The sequence below is a fragment of the Fukomys damarensis genome, unplaced genomic scaffold (genome assembly GCF_012274545.1).
Source record: "Fukomys damarensis isolate Sample0158 unplaced genomic scaffold, DMR_v1.0_HiC HiC_scaffold_14, whole genome shotgun sequence".
Lineage (NCBI taxonomy): Eukaryota > Metazoa > Chordata > Mammalia > Rodentia > Bathyergidae > Fukomys > Fukomys damarensis.
Genome location: NW_022900926.1, coordinates 69,772,506 through 69,791,206, shown reverse-complemented (window position 1 = coordinate 69,791,206; position 18,701 = coordinate 69,772,506). Strand labels below are relative to the sequence as shown.

Below are 18,701 nucleotides of genomic sequence, written 5' to 3'. Positions count from 1 at the left end.
CAGTACCCAAAAAAAAAAAAAAAAAGATATACAAAGGCCCCTAAGCTGAATCACAAGCTGTTTGAAAGTGGGAATATTTTCTATGCCTTTAGAAATATTTGTGATCAGATTTAGTGAAAGTAGTTTTTCGTACCTCTTGAGTGTTGTAGTAGACATAAAAGTAAAATGATTTTAATTGAGCCTCTGCTTCAGAAGGAGGATGGACAGCACACAGTTGAACACATAGTAGCCTCGATTATTTGTTACTTGAGTATTTGATAGTAATATATTTGAAACATCAGGGCCTATTTTGACTTTGTAGTGACTATAGTTTTACTGAAAAAGTGTTCATTGGCCTGCCAGAAAGGGCCACCCGTTCCTTTTCAGACCATTTAAAAGTAACCAGAGATGGAGCTCAGATTCCAATTATATGAGATTCCTGCACTTGTCACCGTTCACATTAGCTTCCGCCGAGCCCCTGCAAGCCCCTCAGGTGGAAAAGAAAAATTTGCGCTTCGCTTTGGAAGCACTTCTCAGGTATTCACATCTGAAAACCCAGGGAGAATGCAAACAGTTGTACCTGAAGTGTGAGCAATGCAATGAATCGCAGGACCGGTCCTCGTTAGCTGCTCCCAGCCCCCTTTCCACACTGTTCTGCCCTCCCGCTCAGCTGGGGCTCCCAGAGACAGACAGGAGATTATACAGCACGCTCAGCCAGCCCCGGAGAAAATGTTTGTTTCCTGACCAGCTGAAGAGCATGTTGTAAGGCATATCCGGTTTCACAGCTGTAGACGAGTTGTAAGGAAGAAAGGAAAACAACGGTGGACATTTTTAAATAGTAAAAAATAAAAATATCTATGGTTGCTCGGTTCTTACTCATTTTTACAAAGTCTACTCAGTTGAGGCACTGAGGTCTCTTTTCTGCAGAGCCACCGAGGAGGAAAAGGACACACATCCTCTGGAGAGCCAACAGGGAAAGGACAGACCCGGAAAACGGAGGCCAACCACGAGTTAGGAGGTAGCGTTTCATGTGGTGCCCGTAGACAGTGCTAGGTTGTTGGGCAGCAAGAGTCAAGTTTGATACCGAATGGAATGAGAAGCGTTAAAGAGTGTTCATCTGGTAGGGAGAGGCAAAGTATCTTTATATAGGCAGTTAATTTTTGTTTTTGAGAGAAGGCCTCACTATGCTGCCCCTGCCAGTCTTGAACTTGTGGCAGCCACTTATCTACCTCAGAGAGGGAGAAAGTCTGGCTTCTTATAGGTAGTTAAGATACACCCGATACGACCTAGGAGTGTAGCTTGGTGGTAGAGCACTCGCCTCTCATGCGTGAGGCTCTGGGTTGGATCCCCAGCACTGCAAAAAGAAGGAGAAAAGAGCTGGCAGCAAACTGCTGGCCCGCCTCTGCAAAAGGAGAAGCATTTCAAAATGCATTCTGTCTTGCTGGAGTTGGATTGGGTACAGGATGCAAGAGAAAGGGAATTCATGCTCAAAAGCTGTCTTAGAACAATAATTTATGTGCTTTGTGACTCCAGGCACAGTAAGCCCTCGGTAACCACTGCTTGTGGTTGAAATGCTGCCTGGATCCAAAGTAAAAATTTAAAAATCCACCCACAATTCCTTTTCTCTTTCTAGTATTTGAAGTACGCTATGTACAAAGGCCTTGCTTAGAATAAACCTTAGGGTTTTTCTTTTCTTTCTCATGCACTTGGTCTTTTACTATACCTGCTGTGCAGCCTTCTGCAAACCTCCAGGATCCCACCGTACCCCTGCCACCTTCTCTCTGGCCTCCCCCTGTCTCTTTAAGCCAGGTATCAGTTAACCCATTTAATGATAAAAAGAGGAAAGTTTTCGTTCTCATTATGTTAGGTTCGTTAAGAGTTCCACTGCATAGATAAGAAGAGTATTGTTTGGGCTGTGGGCTCAGTGCTCTGTGGGCTAGTGGCTAGTTTCACAAGTCTCGCCCATGCAATTATATACCAAACGAGATGGCTCTGGCTACCCTTGCTGCAGGCATAATGCCCAGAGGGGATTAAGTCCTCCAAATAACCTTAAAGTTATTCTGTGGAAAATGTCACTATAACCTTTTTACAATGCCTTTTAAACTTGTGCTTTCTTTCTGTATTTAAAAAAAAAAACTTGAATTTACTTTTTTAATTAAGCAATAGTCAGAGAAGCAACATTTTTAAAATTCAAAGGGTAAAACTCCCTTCTGCCCCCCCACCATCCATCCTCAAAGATATCCTACGTACCAATGTCCTGGTACCCTTCACATGTTTTAGGTATAAAGGAACAGATAAGCCCACAGAAACACACACACTTTTCCCTCTCCTTACTTTTGTTACACAAAATAACAGCAAGGTGTACACACTGTTCTGCAACCCAGATTTTTTTTTGTTTTTGACATCTGACAATATATCTCGGAGATCATTCCACATCAGTTACTAAGCTTTATTCTTCTTGTATTTCAAAAACTCATGCAGCAGTCCACATACAATAATTTCTCTTTCCTCTGTACTTGGCAGTTGATTGGCACCCACGTTTGCCCCTTGCTGGTGAATGATTCTACTACGGGCTGACTTCCGGTCATCTTTCTTTGACTGCCTTCTAGATAAAATGTTTTAATAAGCATTAATGCCTTTGCATGGAGGATGAACTAACAACTTTATGTAACCGGCCCCGCAAGCACAGTGGTGTCATACTACTGTTAACTGAAACCACACCCTGAATAAGATTCCTTAGGGTCGTAAAACAGGGGCTCAGGCTGGGGATTTAGTGTAGGGGCACCCTGCCTGCCTCGCAAGCTCAAGGTGCTGTGGTGGATCCCCACTACCAGAAAATAAAAAAATAAGATGGGGGCTCAAGGGATTGATCTGTCTTCTGAGGCTCTGGCATATTTTTTCTTGTTCCAGAAACTAGAATGAGCCGAAGCATTCCTGTGGAGGTTGATGAATCAGAACCATACCCGAGTCAGTTGCTGAAGCCATTCCCAGAATGTTCTCTGGAAGAGGAATCAGAACCACCTGCTCCAATTATAAGAAACATGGCACCCAACAGCTTGTCTGCACCCAACCCCCCTCACTGTGCCTCAGGAGACTTTTCTCAGGTTCACCCTCCCCTGAAACTTGCAAATCACCAGCGACCTGTGTCTCAGCAGGTCACCTGCCTGCGCACTAAAGTCCTGGAGGAGAGTGAAGACAGTTTCTTCAGGAGGCACTCAGACCCTGGCAAAGATTTTCCCTTTGGCTCCTCTGCTGCCAGCCAGCCCGAGTCTGAGCCTGTGGTTGCAGCCTTCCCCCTAGAGCATCGGTTTTCATTTATGGAAAAACATAATCCATGGCTGGGATCTCAGCTTTCAGCAGCTTCTCCTGACACTGGCCATGACTCACACAAATCAGACCAAAGTTTACCTAATGCTTCAGCAGACTCCTCAGGCAGTGGCCAAGAGACGGTGCCACAGCCACAGCCTCACAGGAACCGAGCAGCCCCAGACCTGCCAACGATAGACACGGGATATGATTCCCAGCCTCAGGATGTCCTGGGCATCAGGCAGCTGGAAAGGCCTCTGCCCCTCACCTCTGTATGTTACCCTCCAGACCTCCCTGGCACACTCAGGTCTAGAGAGTTCCTGCAGTTTGAACCGCAGAGGTATCCAGCATGTGCACAAATGCTACCTCCCCATCCTTCTCCATGGAACTATCACTACCATTGCCCTGGAAGGCCTGATCACCAGGTACCATGTAAGTGTTTTTTTTTTTGGCCTCTGGTCATTCTGGGCTGGGTGACTGGGGAAACAAGACCTCACATCAATGCCCCATGTCGCAAGACCAGCACAGCTAGAGCACAGTGCAGGGGGACATTCTGCTTCTTCTGATAGAGGTGTGCAAGCAGCCTTCCAAGGATTCTTCTCATTAGGCCAAAGCCTGTCTTGCTTGAAACCTGCTTCTTTAGGAAAGTTTAAGGATGAAATAGATTCCTGTGTGAAGGTTAGTTGAACAGAAACCTGCCTAATGGCATAGAGATGACCCAAATGATTCCTGGAAGACTCCTCAGTCTAATTCTTGGGCTTCTGGATTCTTCCTTTTCTTCATGCCTCTTCCCTGCCTTAGACTTGGCAGGAAAATAGGTGGGGCATGGGTACACTGCTTGTTCTGAGTGCCCCATAATGGGATGGGTGTGGTGGTAGATTCCTCAAGTATGAGTCACAGAGAACTGACTGGTAGCAAGGCCAGGGCTATATTTATTTCTAAGTGATTTCTAGATTAAAAGGGAATGATTTGTGAGCGTAATACTGTAAAGTAGTCTTTAACATTGTATTATTTATATTTAAAGACAATTTTCCTGACCATAGAAGTAATGTCTCATCCCTTCCTTATTGAAATATGCCCAATAGTTCAAAAAAAGAAAACAAAAAACATTCATATTTCTATCACCCAAATATAATTTTTTTAATATTTTGACATATTCTAGTGGTTTTTCCCTTTTCATATATAGTTAATGTAAAATTAAAACAACTTCCAATGACATTGAGTGTGCTTTTTCAGCATTATTCTAAAATACTGCGTTGTATTTCATCTGATAGATGCACTAAGCTGTTATTAATCTATTCTCTGTTGTTGGACATTTCCAATTGTCTCTAGTTTCCTGACCCAATAAACAATGCTATGACAAACATCATGCATGATATTTTTTGAGGGGGGCAGGGTCCTGGGGATTGAACTCAGGACCTTGAGTTAGCAAGGCAGACCCAGTGCCACTGAGCTAAATCCCCGGCCCAATAATTTTTTTAATCTACATTTCTGGTTAACTCCTTAGATGAATAGCAGAAGTGTGAATAGTTACTCACAGGCCTTTTGACACAGGTCCCAAGCGGTTGCCTTTATAAACAAGAGAAAACCTGTCTGTGGTAGGCAAAGTAAGCACTAACTCAGTATAATAATGAGGGTCCCAGGAAGATCTTCCCACTGGACAGTACTTTTCCTGTTGAAGCCTGAAATGGTGCCATTAGCAATCAGGTGTGTAGAGGTAAGCACTGCCCCTCGGGCGTCTCTAACAGGGGAATGTGCCCAGCTGGGAACACAGTGTGCCTCTAATACCTCAGGACTGCTTTCTCTCATATGTTCACCTTCCTCTTGTTATTTTTTTTCCTTTCATTGAAAGGGATTAGAAGGGGAATGTTTGGGTTTTAGGAGTACAGAGAGGTGATGAAAGGCAGACAGGAGAGAAGTTGGACAGAGGATGGGAATAATTCACAGAAGTTATACACATAGATAATGTGCACATGAAACAAAGCTCAACATCAGTAGATCTAAGACACATAAATTTTACAGACAACTCTTCCTTGAATACAGGTGCAAAGATAAAAACCTCAGACAATACTTTGTATTAGTAGAGTTAGAAGAAAATGAATACTCTTCATCTACTCTTGGCTGGGATATAAACTGATGAACCTTTCTGGAAGACAGTTTCACTACTTATCAAAAATCTCCATGTCCCCCTCTCCAGCTAACGATCTCAAATGTATCCATCCGTGTAGAAACATTAAACAAGCATACAAAAATATGTGGGCAAGGGCTTTATTAAAGGATTGCTATAGTGGAGTGAAAATGCAAATAACTATAGCACCTTTTGGGAAGGGCCGGATACGTACAATAGACTCTAACTTGAGATGTTTTGTTTTGGTTTGTTTTGACTTTACAATGGTGTGCAATGAATAGCAGTTCGTTCAGTAGTAACCGGAGTGAGCCGCAGCTCCCAGTCAGCCACAGGATCATGAGGGTAAACAACCCTGCTCTACAATGCTTCGTGTCACTAGGCTGTCGTGTTTTGTAGGTTAGATGCATTAAGTGCATTTTTGACTTGATATTTTCAATGTACAATGGGTTTGTTGGGACATAGCTTCATCCTATATCAAGGAGCACCTGTAATGTATGACTTATTTATACAATAATCTACTAGGCTCCTGTTGCAAAGAATAAAATACATTCTGGCATAAAAAAAGATTTTAAAAGAATGCAGTGCTGATCCCACATGTTTATTAAAATATATACAGAGATATATAGATATATAGAAACAGATTATATTAAATGTCCAGGATTGTGCTGTTAAAAGTGATGGGGGTGGAGGAGAGCAAGAATTGAACGGGACAAGGGTATTTTCCTTCTAACTTTACATATCGTTGTTAAAATTTTTATTGCCATTAAAAGAAAAGTTTGGGAAAGAGCGAGCAGGTAACAGATGAGCTTGTCCTAGTTGACACTGTGTGTACCTTGGCCCTGGCTCCCCGAGCATCCAACCACAGGGAAGAGGTCAAGTTGCACAATGTTTATGGCTTGCTGTAGGGCTGTGCAGTCACAGAATATTAATGAGGACCCAGCTGCAATGACTCCTGGGAAGGTTGCTCTGAGGATTAAATGAGATAATATATTAAAGGCTGGGAAGGTGGCTGGCTGCTTGTAAGCCCTCAATGCTAGCAGCTCTTATTTATATTATTTTTAAATGGACCCTGAGGCCCATTCCTGCAAAGTGCACCTCTACTTCCAGATTCCTCTTGCTGGCACCGATTTTAAGCATTCAGGGCAGGTGTACAAATGCTTAGTTTCATGTCAGGGCTATAACTGCACTTAATTGCCAACAAAACCACTTCAAAAGAGCTGTTCACCTGAGGGATGCTTGTGCAGTTGGAAACCATGGCTACCTGGTTCTTCTAGGCTTTATTACTTCCTTGCCTGTTAATGAATATATAAATAAATAATGATCACCATGAAATATCATAGCTTAGCTTTTTGCAAGTTAAAGCAAAAATGATTCCTGGCCATTTATTTCATGTTGAAAAAAAGTTTTCAAAGATGAAAATGAGAAACGGAATAACTTGTTTTGTCCTCATCCCACCCCCCAGGAGAAGTCAGTCTCTGCTGCCTCAAAATCCTCCTACCAAAGGTCACCAGAGTAGAGTACATGGCCATGCAATCGAATAAAAACCCACAATGCAAATATTTTTGGGGAAAAAAAGAAGGAACTAAGCCTTTATTTTGCTTTTTCTACCAGGGACACAATAAAACAAAGCTATGGGACCACAGTTCCCAAGAACCAAAAATGTGATTATTTACATGCTAGAATACATGCGCAATTAAAGTAAGGAAAAAATAAGCCAAATAGAAGAAATAATAAAGAAGGAGTTGCCTTGCAGGAGCCACAGCTGCTTACAGCTGTGGGAGTTCCTCTAATAGTTTATGTTGGCCATTTTGTTTCCTGGCTAACCTGATTGCATTTTATCTTGATGTTTTTTGACAACTTGAAAAATAGGATTTTATTTTCTCCCTCATAAACTCTTTTAATACCATTCTTAATAAGGAAGAAAAATGTTGAATGTTTGTATTGATAAATGGAAAACCTCATTTAGGATTTGATTTACAAATTCCAAGGGGTAAAAACCCAGTAACATGAAAAGCCCTGTGTACTCAGGCCAAGAAGTATCATGGGATTAACAAATAACATACAGTCCTGCGCTCCCATTTAGGACCATGCAAGATTTTCATTTTTGTTGCATTATTTACATCACCTCAGAACTGAGGAGTCACCATGCTAACAACTCATCTGTCACGTCACCCACCTGCCTTCTCCTACAGGGTGAACTCTCCTACTGGAATTTTAGGCACTGTGGACAAGTCTGTGGGAAGGTATTTGTGAGCAGTGATTCTCAAGAAGGTGGCTACTGACTTATATGCCTCACCCTTCTCACATGCTGTGTGGGCTTGTGTTTAAAAACAGATACTCACAGATACACAGATTTCTCACGCATTCTCTCCCCATTTATTTTGAACTATTCAAAACTGTCTTCTGTTTATCTTTGTTCACCAAGTGCCTAACCATAGAGATTCTATAAATATTTGTTGAATGAATAAAAAGAAATCTGTTCTCTACTTCCTGGGGAAAGGAGTCACCTGTAATCATGGATAAAGTCTGTGAATGAAACTTCAGAACAGCCACCTTTTATTGAAAAGGAAGAAAGAATGGAGGAAAATGGAATTTGGAAGCATAACCTGTCCTTTCATTTATCAATTTATTCAACAAACATTTGCCAGATCATTTCGAGCCACAGCACACACAGTGGTAAACACAACTACATAGTCCTTGTTTTTTCATAGTCTACCGGGATGACAGAAAAGAAGTAGAAATTAACACATGAAATGACAATTATATACGCTATAAAGAAAAAGCCCAGGTATTGGAACAGATAATAGACAGGCTAGCCAGGCACGGTGTCACATGCCTTTAATCCCAGCACTCAGGAGGTTGAGGCAATCAGATCTCTGTGAGTTGGGGCCAGGCTAGGCCACATTGTGAGTTCAAGGCCAGCCTGGACTATAAAGAAAGGCTCTGTCTCAAAAAATAAAACAAAAAATAGGCTGGACAAAGAATGACTTTTTGAAGAGAAAATTAAGCTGAACCTAAAGGATGAGAGGGTCAGAGGAGCAAGGAGCTTGACGGTGTTAAGGTGTCAAGAGCAAGGCTGCAAGGCTGGGGCAAGGGGAGCAATAAGACAGCGACATGCTAGAGGACTAGAGGAATTTGGATTTCATTCTGAGTTCAGCTACATTTTAGGATAACAGAAAAGGATTTATGAGCCCGAATAAGGAACCTAGAACAGTATTTAGAATATAGCAACAATCAATACATGTTAACCATTACTCTGTATAGTACCCTACTGTGTAGCAAGGCTTGCCCAGGATAATGGAACACAACAATGAAAATAAAAAGGTAGTTACTGTATAGTGAGTATACCTTTTACTTAGCAACTTTTGCACACAACCAGCCAAATTTCCAGACAAAACCAGTCAAGTTCCATTTACAAAAGGGAAAGCTTCTGCTATAGCAGTGCGTGCTTGTAATCCCAGCTAATCGATACTTAGGAGACTTAGGCAGAAGGATCACAGGTTTAAGACTAGCCTGAGCAACTTTTTGAGATCCTGTCTCAAAACAAAATAAAAAGGGATGGGGTTGTAGCTCAGTCTTAGAGCACTTGGCTTAGTGTGTCAGGCTCTGCATTTCACCACCAGTACAGCAAAAAGGGAGGGCTCTTATCTTGGTTGAACCTCTGATATTTGATATTTCTTTGTATTAATATTTCATATTTAAGATTTTAAAATATTTATTTACTATTTCTTTGAAAGGATAGCGTGGATTATATCATGAGTATCCTAATTTTAAAAATCAATGAGGTATAGGGCCAGCAATTTAGCTCAGTGGTTCTGCCGTCTGCCTTGCAAGGGGGCAAGGTCCTGAGTTCAATCCCCGGTACCAAAAAAAAAAAAAAAACAAAATCAATGAAGTGCATTATTTTCATCTGCTCACATAAGCTGGTATAACTTTTTGATTTTACTACAGGTGGCCATTTCAGAAATGACAGTTACAGCTAATCAAACACTTAGCCCACATGCCTTAGTGATTTTGATGATATGATTTGTTGCTATGAGACAAAAACATGTTGTGCGGGAAATAATCTGTTAGAAATCATATGACCTTGATTCAAAGGCTTTTGATTAACAGCACTAACATCCGCTTTCTGGAAAAGAAACAAACCCTATGATTATTGCTTAGTAGTCCCTTTAAGCAAATAAAATGTTATTAGCCCCTCATAAATAGATATGGGAAGCAAAAATGGCTCCAAGCATTAAAAACTTCACTTGAGTTACTTTCAGCTACTCCCTTGGAAAAGCTTTCAAGCTCACAGGCAATTTCTCCTTTCGGACCTTCTCTGCCTTCTTGCTTCTGGAGGGAGGCGTTGATTAAAAAAGAAAAACTACAGCAGACAAGATGCAGAGAAGCCAGAAGACCCAAGACCCAGTAAGCGGGCTGTGTGGTCTGAAATGGCTTCTCTTCCACATGTAGGTCAACCACAAGTGGGCTTCATTCTTTTACTGAGCCTTGCCTGTGTGGCAGTGCTGTGCTTGGGGACACAGCAAGTGCTCCTTACACCAACCCCTGATAGGAGCAAAGAGGAAAAAAACTGGCATGGCGGATTGTGCCCGTAATGCCAGCACTCAAGAGGTGGAGGCAGGAGAATCATTGCGAATTCTAGGCCAGCCTGAACTACCTAGAGAGAACTTGTCTCAAAAACAAAACAGAGTGATGAGGAAAATAAAATAGGGGATGGAAGAAGGTAACTGGGTGAAAGGGTAGGCCTCTAGGAACAGATCCATCTGTAGGTGAGCTGAACCCTAAAGAAGTTGGTCTGTGAAAATCTAGGGCAAAAGCGCTGTGGGTAGAGAAGGTGGTAAACCCAGCAGTTGGGACCAGCTTGGATGTTCAAGATCAAACTGGGGGTTGGTGAGCTGGTGACAGACAACTAGGTGGAGAAAAAAATTAAGGGAACCTGGTCATGCAGGGTGGATCTTAATTGCAACAGTTCTCTGGAGGGTTAGATTTACAGCTGGTTTCTAAATGGCCCACTCATGTAAGGCTAATGTAAAAGCAGGATGGTCTCTCCTTGGTGACCTGTTGGCAATGTTCTTTATAGCTGAGGGAGTGGTTATGATCTGCTCTTTGCTCTGAACTCCAACAGGCAATATTGACCTCATCTCTACCCCTCACAGTAACCTGCCTCCCCTAAGAAGGAGGGAAAAATAAAGCCTCTGCGGTATATCTTGACCAAGACCATACAGTTCTCTGTGCCTGTCTCCTTGCTCTTGGGACTCCCCTCTGAATCTGCCTCCTTCGGCAGCCAGCCACTGGGACAGGCCTGGACATATTCCTTTCTCCTCCTACCCTTCTTTAAACCCCCTTCTACTTGTTATGACCAGGCCTACACAATAGCAGGGCAAGGTTTATGGGTCAGAGCCAGGAGACAACCTGGGTCAGAGGGGCATGGTCATTTTTGCGAGAGGAAGTACAGCAGGAAGGACCCAGCTGACTTCAGGGACAAAGCAGAAAATGCATTGACTACAGCGAATATGAGCAGGATGAGAGACTGACCTAACCAAGGGTCAGCAAACCAAGTTTCCTTGGGTCCAGGCAGCGGGAAGCTGGAGGCAGCCACACTAGAGAGCACACACACTGATAGCTCCTGGCTCTTTACCAAACTAAGAATAAAATTCTCCGCTCCATTCTCGCCCTCTATTCTGGTTCCAAATTTCCTGACCCACTACTTTCTTGCTTATTTGCCAGTTTTATTTCATTGTGCTTCCCCTCATGTATCCCACCTGCCTGGTAGGCAAATAGGATTATTACTTTTATAATCAGAAGAAGAATTTATATGTAAAATGTCACACACACACACACACACACACACACACACACACACACATACACACAGGGATCTTTCTTGTCCTAACCAGTCATTCCTCTTTGATCACTGTTTCTCACCTGTCACCACAGAGCTCTGAACTCCAACTGGCCATCTAGACCCCAACCTCACCCATCCTAGTAATCTGCCTGCCCTAAGGAGGAGGGGAAAATCAGCCTACATGGTACACCTCCACCCCTAGAAGGTCACTAGAAGGTCCTCCTAATCCGCTGCACAGGTCTCCCCGCCCGGGTGTCTCCAGCCCCCTTGAGCTTCTCAGCATTCCCAGTTTTCACCCCTTTGGGCCTGGGCAGTTCCCTCAGGGCCCTCCTCTCTCCCTTCCTAGGTTCCCTGCGTTCTTCTGCTGCAACTTCCTTCATTTCTCTCACCTGGTCAGCCAAAGCTGCCTTTCTTCCTTTGGGACCCTGGTGCTCCTGGGGCTGGCTGGGCCCAACTTTCTCACAGGCTACACATTCACATAAGTCCCTGCCAGCCCTGGCTTTGCTTGAATCCCTGCTCTCTTCAACTGCCCTGTCACTGAGGGCACATAGGCTTTAGGAAGAGAGACTATGGAAGTCAAAGAGTATTGCCAACTGGTTGGCTGTTTCCCACAGGGATGAGACAAGTTTTCATTCATTTATTTCTTCATAGGAGGGAATGGCTCTGAGTGTGTGTGTGTGTGTGTGTGTGTGTGTGTGTGTGTGTGTGTGTACATGCCCCCACCCCTGCCCTGGGGAGAAAAAAGGCAAAAATAGCAATTCCATATCTATCATAGGGAAATTTCTCCTAGTCTTGAGTTCTAGATATTTGGGAAATTATGGTAGGAATGGCAGTGTGAGAGAGGCTCTTCATGCTTGGCTTATCCTAAGTATATTATTAAAATAGGAATCTGTGTCGTTTTTTAAAAGTTCTTTGAGCTGTTTAAGTAGAATACCAAAACCATGGCTTCATAGGTGTTTTTATTTAGAAAACAAGTGAATCAATTTCATGAAAACTATCAAGTAAGTAGTAGTATAGAAATATGGCAAATATCATGGAGTGTGTAACTAATATCTGGACCCTTCCATTGGTATCAGACAAAGATTTTCAGTGAGCTTTCCTCTCCTTTCACACAAAGAAACTTGTGAATCTTCCCTGTTGTCCTTGTCTTCACCTTCAGATGGCCATGATTACCCTGGAGTAGCCTACCAGCAGGTGGTCCGGCCCACTCTGCCTGGGCAGCCCCTCCCTGGAGCAACTGTGAGAGGCCTGCACCCGGTGCAGAAGGGCGTGCAGAATTATCCCAGCCCACAGAACCAAGAAGAGAGGCCTGCAGGGAGAGATGGTTCCTTTCCAGGACTTCTGAGGTACAAGTGAGTATGACAGGGCCAACCTTCATACATTTCTAACATGAGGAAGAATTGTGCCAGTGAAACCAAGATGTATCAAAATTCTCTGTGGGTTTGCTCCCAGGTAAGTGACAGTCACACAGTGGAACACCCACTATAACTTTCCAGGTCAGAAGGAAACGGAAGCTGGTTGACAAGCATCTCTTTACTAGCCTGTAAAGCCACTAGTGACTAGTCAAAATTCTCTTCAAGGAAAAGCTTTGAAGATGTTCTGTAAGTCACATCTCCTTTTACTTTCAGATCATCTGAATGTTTAGTCTACAAAATTGATTTTTATTTTTACTATGACTGATTTCCACTTTTTTTTTTCTTCTTGATAGCAGGGATTGAACCCAGGACCTTGTGCTTGCGAGGCAGGCAGAGGCACCACTGAACTAAATCCCCAGCCCTGGTTTCCACTTTTAGAAAATACTTTATATTTTAGTTTCTTCCTGGTTAAAACTATTATTTCTTGGGAAGAAAGTGTTCAAATGGGAAGGGGAACAAGGGTGAAGGGAGGGGGGAAAAGAAGGCACAAGAAAAAAAGCAAAACCAGAAAGAAAAAATCGAAACAGCTTCTATACATGGGGCTTGAAGAGGGAATAGGATAAAATAAAATAAAATTTAATAAAAATTTAAAAATTGATTTCTTACTTGAAATTTTTAAATTTAATTACTCCTCAATAGCAATTAAAAATAACCTGTTATTTTATCTTTTGATAAAAAATCCACAGATGTTGAGTACTGTTATTGAATCTCTCCTGTGCTTCTTTCAGAAAAACAATCCTGTTTCTTTGTATTAGAGTCTTTCCTTGCTATAATAAAATACCTGAAGCTGGGTACTTTTTAAAGGAAAGACATTTATTTAGCTCACAGTTTTGCAGGTGGTAAGTCCAAACTGCACACCTCCCTATGTTCAGTTTAGTAGCATTGTAGTAAGAGTATGAGCAAGAAGGAGAGACACATGGCTAGTCAAAAGGCCAGAAAGGGACCAAGTATGCACTAGGCTGTTCATTTTTATTGTAAGACAGGATCTCACTAAATTGCCCAGGCTGGCCTTGAACTCACAAGCCTCTGTCTCAGCCTCCTGAATGGCTGAGATTATAGGGATTACATCCAGCTTTTTCATTTTAAACTTTTATACAGCTCTCTTTGTGAGAATTAACTGCCTCAATTCCTCCCAAAGGCAGTACCCTCATGACCTAATTTTTTTTCCTATAGGCCCCTCCTCAGAGGTCACATGGCAGCACAGGACCTCCCGACACTGCCACAATGTGGACCAGACTCCCAGCACATAAACCCCTGAGAAACACTCAGACTACACCCAACCATACCATCCTCTCCACCTTATTGCTCTTTTGACTCTTCTTGAAGTTTTTCTTTTTTCTTAATTTATGAATCTAATGTATAAGGATTCATATAAATGGAGTTCACTAATTTATGACACAATTAGAAAGCAAGCAGGTAAAATGTTTACTCTTGCTCAAGTACAACTTTCACAGGTCACTGAAAGCAAAACTATTCTGAGTATATAGTACAGAATGAGATGCAAAGAGACTATTAAAGTGGAGTGTTCAGAAATTACTAATTAGCTTTTTTATTTTGATTATTTGATTATTGATAATTTTGATTATTTTACTTTTCAATCTTCACATGTTTCTGCTATGACACAGGAAGGCATGATAGAAAGGGCTCATCATCTTCACATGAAACAGTTGGATTCATTTTCCTTCACAAGTTTTTCTAAAAACATCTACAATTCCATAATCCCAGCCACTTCCAGCCACTATCACAGATTTAATTGACCATTAAACAGTAGTAATTAGTTTTTTTAAAGCCCATTTTAACATGGTAAATAAGGTACATGCCTGCTTTCCCCTTTACCTTAAAGTCCACAAGCTCTGATATTTTCTTTCCAGATGATCCTTTGTTTTTCCAAACAAAAATACATAAATTCTCAATAATAGAATTAAGGAAAATGTGATTTTTTACAGCAGGATAATCACTTTTATGGAGGAAATATTTCAAATTCCAAGAAAACAAAGAAACAAAATTTAAACATCCTTTTGAATTATGAAATAAGTTCGGTGCTGAATAAGAGAAGCAATTACAATTGTAAAAATAAGCTTATTTTGAAATAACTTTAGATTTACAAAAGAGTTGCAAAGATAGTGCAGAATAATTGGTTTTATAGTATCAATTTAAACCTGCTGCGGTCTCTTTGATTTATTTTGTCATTTTAATGAATGAAAAATGAGTTCAGGTAAAGAAGTTAATTCACCTCTTATTAATAATTTGAAAGAGAAAGTTTACTCTTTCATTAATTTCCATGATACAGTTTTTACGTGGATGTTTTTGAATATTATCAGCTTTCACATTTCTTTAACAAGTGAGAGATCATCTTTTATAACAATTAAGCAACTTTGGATTTAAAAGGGTTTAATGCAAAACAATAAGGAATTGGATTTCCATTAGATGAAAGTGTATTTTATAAGAATTATTTTATCTATACTAATAAAAAATTAAAGATTCATATTTTAGATATATAGTATAATTTAGATATTATTTTAAATCATTACATAGGACCTTAAGAATCTTTTACTATCCTTGAGTAAAAACATGAAAGCATAAGGAATAATCTACAAAAAATGGGCATATACGTAGATCTGTAATCAAAGCATTAAAAAAATTTTCAGTATGGAAACAAATGTCAAGCATACAAGTTACAAGCATCCAATCTATGTTCCCACTGCCCAGATTTTAAAAATATTAACATATGGCCACATTTGATTCAGATTTGTTTTTTATGAAATTAAACATTACAGTTACAATTTTAGTCTCCCTACCAGTTAGGACTCAGTTACAGAAAGCATTAACAATTCTAGCTGTTTTAGCCAGAAAGCTTTTCATTTTTCTGTTTGTTGGTTGGCTGGTTGGTTGGTACTGGGGATTGAACTCAGGATCTTGCACTTGTGAGGCAGGTGGCAGCACCACTGAGCTAAATCCCCAGCCCCAGAAAGGGTTTCAATACAGAGAATTGGGTGCTTACAGAACTACTGGAGGTTGGAGGAGCAACCTCTTCCCTGGGCTTCAGGGAAGATCCTAGAAGAAGCCCACAGGGTAGGATCAACAAAGAGGCTGCCTCCTCTGGCGCACTCAGGAAAGTGGGGGATCAGAGAGCTGACACTCTCACCTCCCCTGCAGCTGGTGGATCTACTCTGTGCCTGCCAGATCCATAATGGCAAAAGATGGATGCCATGCCTTGCCCTTGATGTTTGGGAATCTGTTCATGGGATACTGGGATGCTTCTGAGGAAAATTTAGCACCTCATGATTGCTTGCCACGTGAGAAGTATCAGAAGTATGATTTTCATTTGCTTCTTCCTTCCAAACTTCACACAAGTGCATCTGATTGTGCTCATGGGAATACTGACAAAATACTAACAAAGATATCACGTCTCAGTGTGACAGAAATTTCTTTTAAAATTTCATCTAAATCAGATTTTCATTCATATATTAACAACCTAAATACTTTTAAACATACATATCCTTTTTTAACTTTTTGACACATGATTAAATTTTATCTATCGTGAGCTAAAAGTCACATATTTTCAATCTGAATGCCTGCACATCAGCTTATGTTACTCATCATTCTACTTTGTTTGTTGGTGACCTTGCCTGCCCTGTGAATGGGACTTATTTTTCCAATTAGACAGTTCTTGAATACAGAAATCAAATCCTTTTTCCTTCTTCGACCCCTAAAACAAGAACTTACATATGGCAGCCAGCTGAATTGCTTGTTGACAGAAACTTCATGGAACATCCCTCTTTCTTCTCTGTCAGATAGGAAATGGAGGCAGAGGAAAGAGACTGTTCACTGTATCTTCCCATGATTTTCAGACGTTCTGTCCTCCCCGAGATATTTGTTTGTAGAAAAATGAAAATTTACTTTGTATGTCTTCTTTTCCAGGGACCAGCTGCATCACCAGGCACTTAATGGGACTGGAGCTCCAGAGCAGTCCTCAGAACATGCCGCAGAGTTGAGACCACAGGCTCCCCAGGCTACGTCCCTAGTTGCTGTGCCTAGACCCCCTAGTAACCCCTTAGCACGAGGAACTCTGAAAATAAGTAATTTGCCAGAAGAATTGCGTAAGTTGGCAACACAGTTTTTCCTTCTTCTTCTTGTCAGGTTTTGTACTTTGAGAACACTTCTTGAACATTCATCCATAACCTCACATATTTCTCATATACACAATAAAAGAAGATTTACTTTCTTGCTTTTGCTTGAAAAGTAACCAGAATTTTGGGGGACTGTTTTTAGTGATTCTGACAGCACCAGCAATGCTCGCAAACTGCTTACCACTAGATTTTTCTTCAACACATACTGCTACAACAAATAACCCGAATGCCTTTTTCCTCTTCTAAATGATGCCCTTGAATGGACTTGTCCCTGGGTAAATTGATTGGATGGATGTCCCTGTGGCACTGGGCAGAAACCTGGTGTCTCACCATAAATTAGCAACAGCTATCAAGAACGAGGTCATTTCCTGTAGGAATGAGCAATCTTGTTTGGAAAAAAAACAGTCTCACATTCTCCATACTGCTTCACAACCAAATGCAAACTAAGCCTTTTATTTAAAGAAACATTCAACTAAGTGTCAGGTGATGATTCTTTTTCCATATTTTGCTGCCAAAAACAGAAATGTTGAAATATCACCAAAATGTTCTCAGAATAAGGTCAGTCAGGATAGTTAGTTCCAGAAATCTTAAGAAAACAGCCACTATTTGTGAATTTATTATCCATTCTGCTTCCTAGAGAAGCTCAGGTGATTCTAATAATGTCTTTCCAAATCTGGGAAACTCTGCACCAGCTTGACATGAAGCCCTTTGAATTTGCTAATTCTTTTTGGGTGATCTGTGCTCTTCCACCATTTACAACTCTGAAAGATTTCTATGAAAAATGATCCAGGGCCGGGGATTTAGCTCAGTGGTTCCACTGCCTGCCTCACGCAAGCATAAGGTCCCAACTTCAGTTCCATCCCCAGTATAAAAGAAAAAAAAAGATCCATTATTGTTTTCATTTAAAAATTGTACTTCTAAACATCTTAAATCTTATGCAATTTATTTTTATATTTTCTGTTATGAATAGAAAAGTTCTGATGTCAGTCTGTAGCGCATATCTAGCTTATCATAATCTAGAAGGGTCACGTAAACTTTCCTCTATAGGAAGGAAGCTTAAGTGAATGGTAGTGTTAGTTTGGGTGAATAGTAGTATTGAGAAGAAAATAAATTGAGTGCCATCAATATGCCTGGCTGCTTAAATGAATTAATATGGCCCTTATACACACTACTGTTTGAGAGATGTGTTTTAAAAAAACAGAGGTCTAAGCATAGATGAATATATCCAAACTCATTTTTTCTTCAGCCCTCTTTCTTCTCTACCCTCTGCCCCAGGAAGATCCTTCAGATTTACCTGGTCCATTTCATGCTAAAAGCCAACATATAGAGATCATTCATCTCTCACATTAAAATGCTAGCCAGCGGGCCGGGGATTTAGCTCATCGGTTTGGTGGCCTGCCTTGCAAGCGCAAGGACCCGAGTTCAAGACCCGGTACCCAAAAAAAAAAAAATGCTAGCCAGATAATTTCCCCAAAGACTACAGCCTCAGAAAATACCACTTCTCGTCCTGACTGGGGCAAGCTTGCCCCGGTAGCACTGTCTGGGGCTCTAAGCTGGCGGACAGATGAGAGAGGAGTCTGTGATGTTGGTCTGCCCTGAGGCAGTGTCTCTCCTTGAAGCTCCTGTCTTTCTGAAGCTACTGAAGTTTTACCAATATTTCTGAGCTGTTTGTTACTCTACTTCAACTTTCTGTCCTTTCTGCAAAAGTGGGTAGATGGGTGGAAGCAGGGGGGCAAGAAATTGCTTTCTGGCTCTTCCCCCACTTGTTGGGCAACAGTTCAGGGCAGCAAGAGTATCATGAGATCAAAAGAGGACACCTCTGGGTGGCCTTTCAGTAAGTGTGACTTCGTGGCCTGCTGTGAGAATATTTTCCTTGGGCACCAAGTCAAATGTCT

At 41.3% G+C, this 18,701-nt stretch overlaps 1 protein-coding gene across 4 annotated transcripts in view; it reads left to right on the top strand.

Moving 5' to 3' along the window:
• The window catches only part of Traf3ip2 (TRAF3 interacting protein 2), a 40,831-nt gene that overhangs the window by 12,263 nt on the left and 9,867 nt on the right, over window positions 1–18,701 (top strand). For 3 of the 4 annotated variants that reach the window (XM_010630836.3, XM_010630835.3, XM_010630837.3), the window contains 3 exons: window positions 2,890–3,717; window positions 12,421–12,613; window positions 16,598–16,776. In XM_010630836.3, coding sequence (XP_010629138.1) covers window positions 2,898–3,717; window positions 12,421–12,613; window positions 16,598–16,776 — 1,192 coding nt within the window. In that variant the 5' untranslated portion in view covers window positions 2,890–2,897. Of the gene's footprint in view, window positions 1–891; window positions 998–2,889; window positions 3,718–12,420; window positions 12,614–16,597; window positions 16,777–18,701 lie in introns of those variants that run through there. The other variant, XM_010630838.3, reaches the window with a different exon arrangement.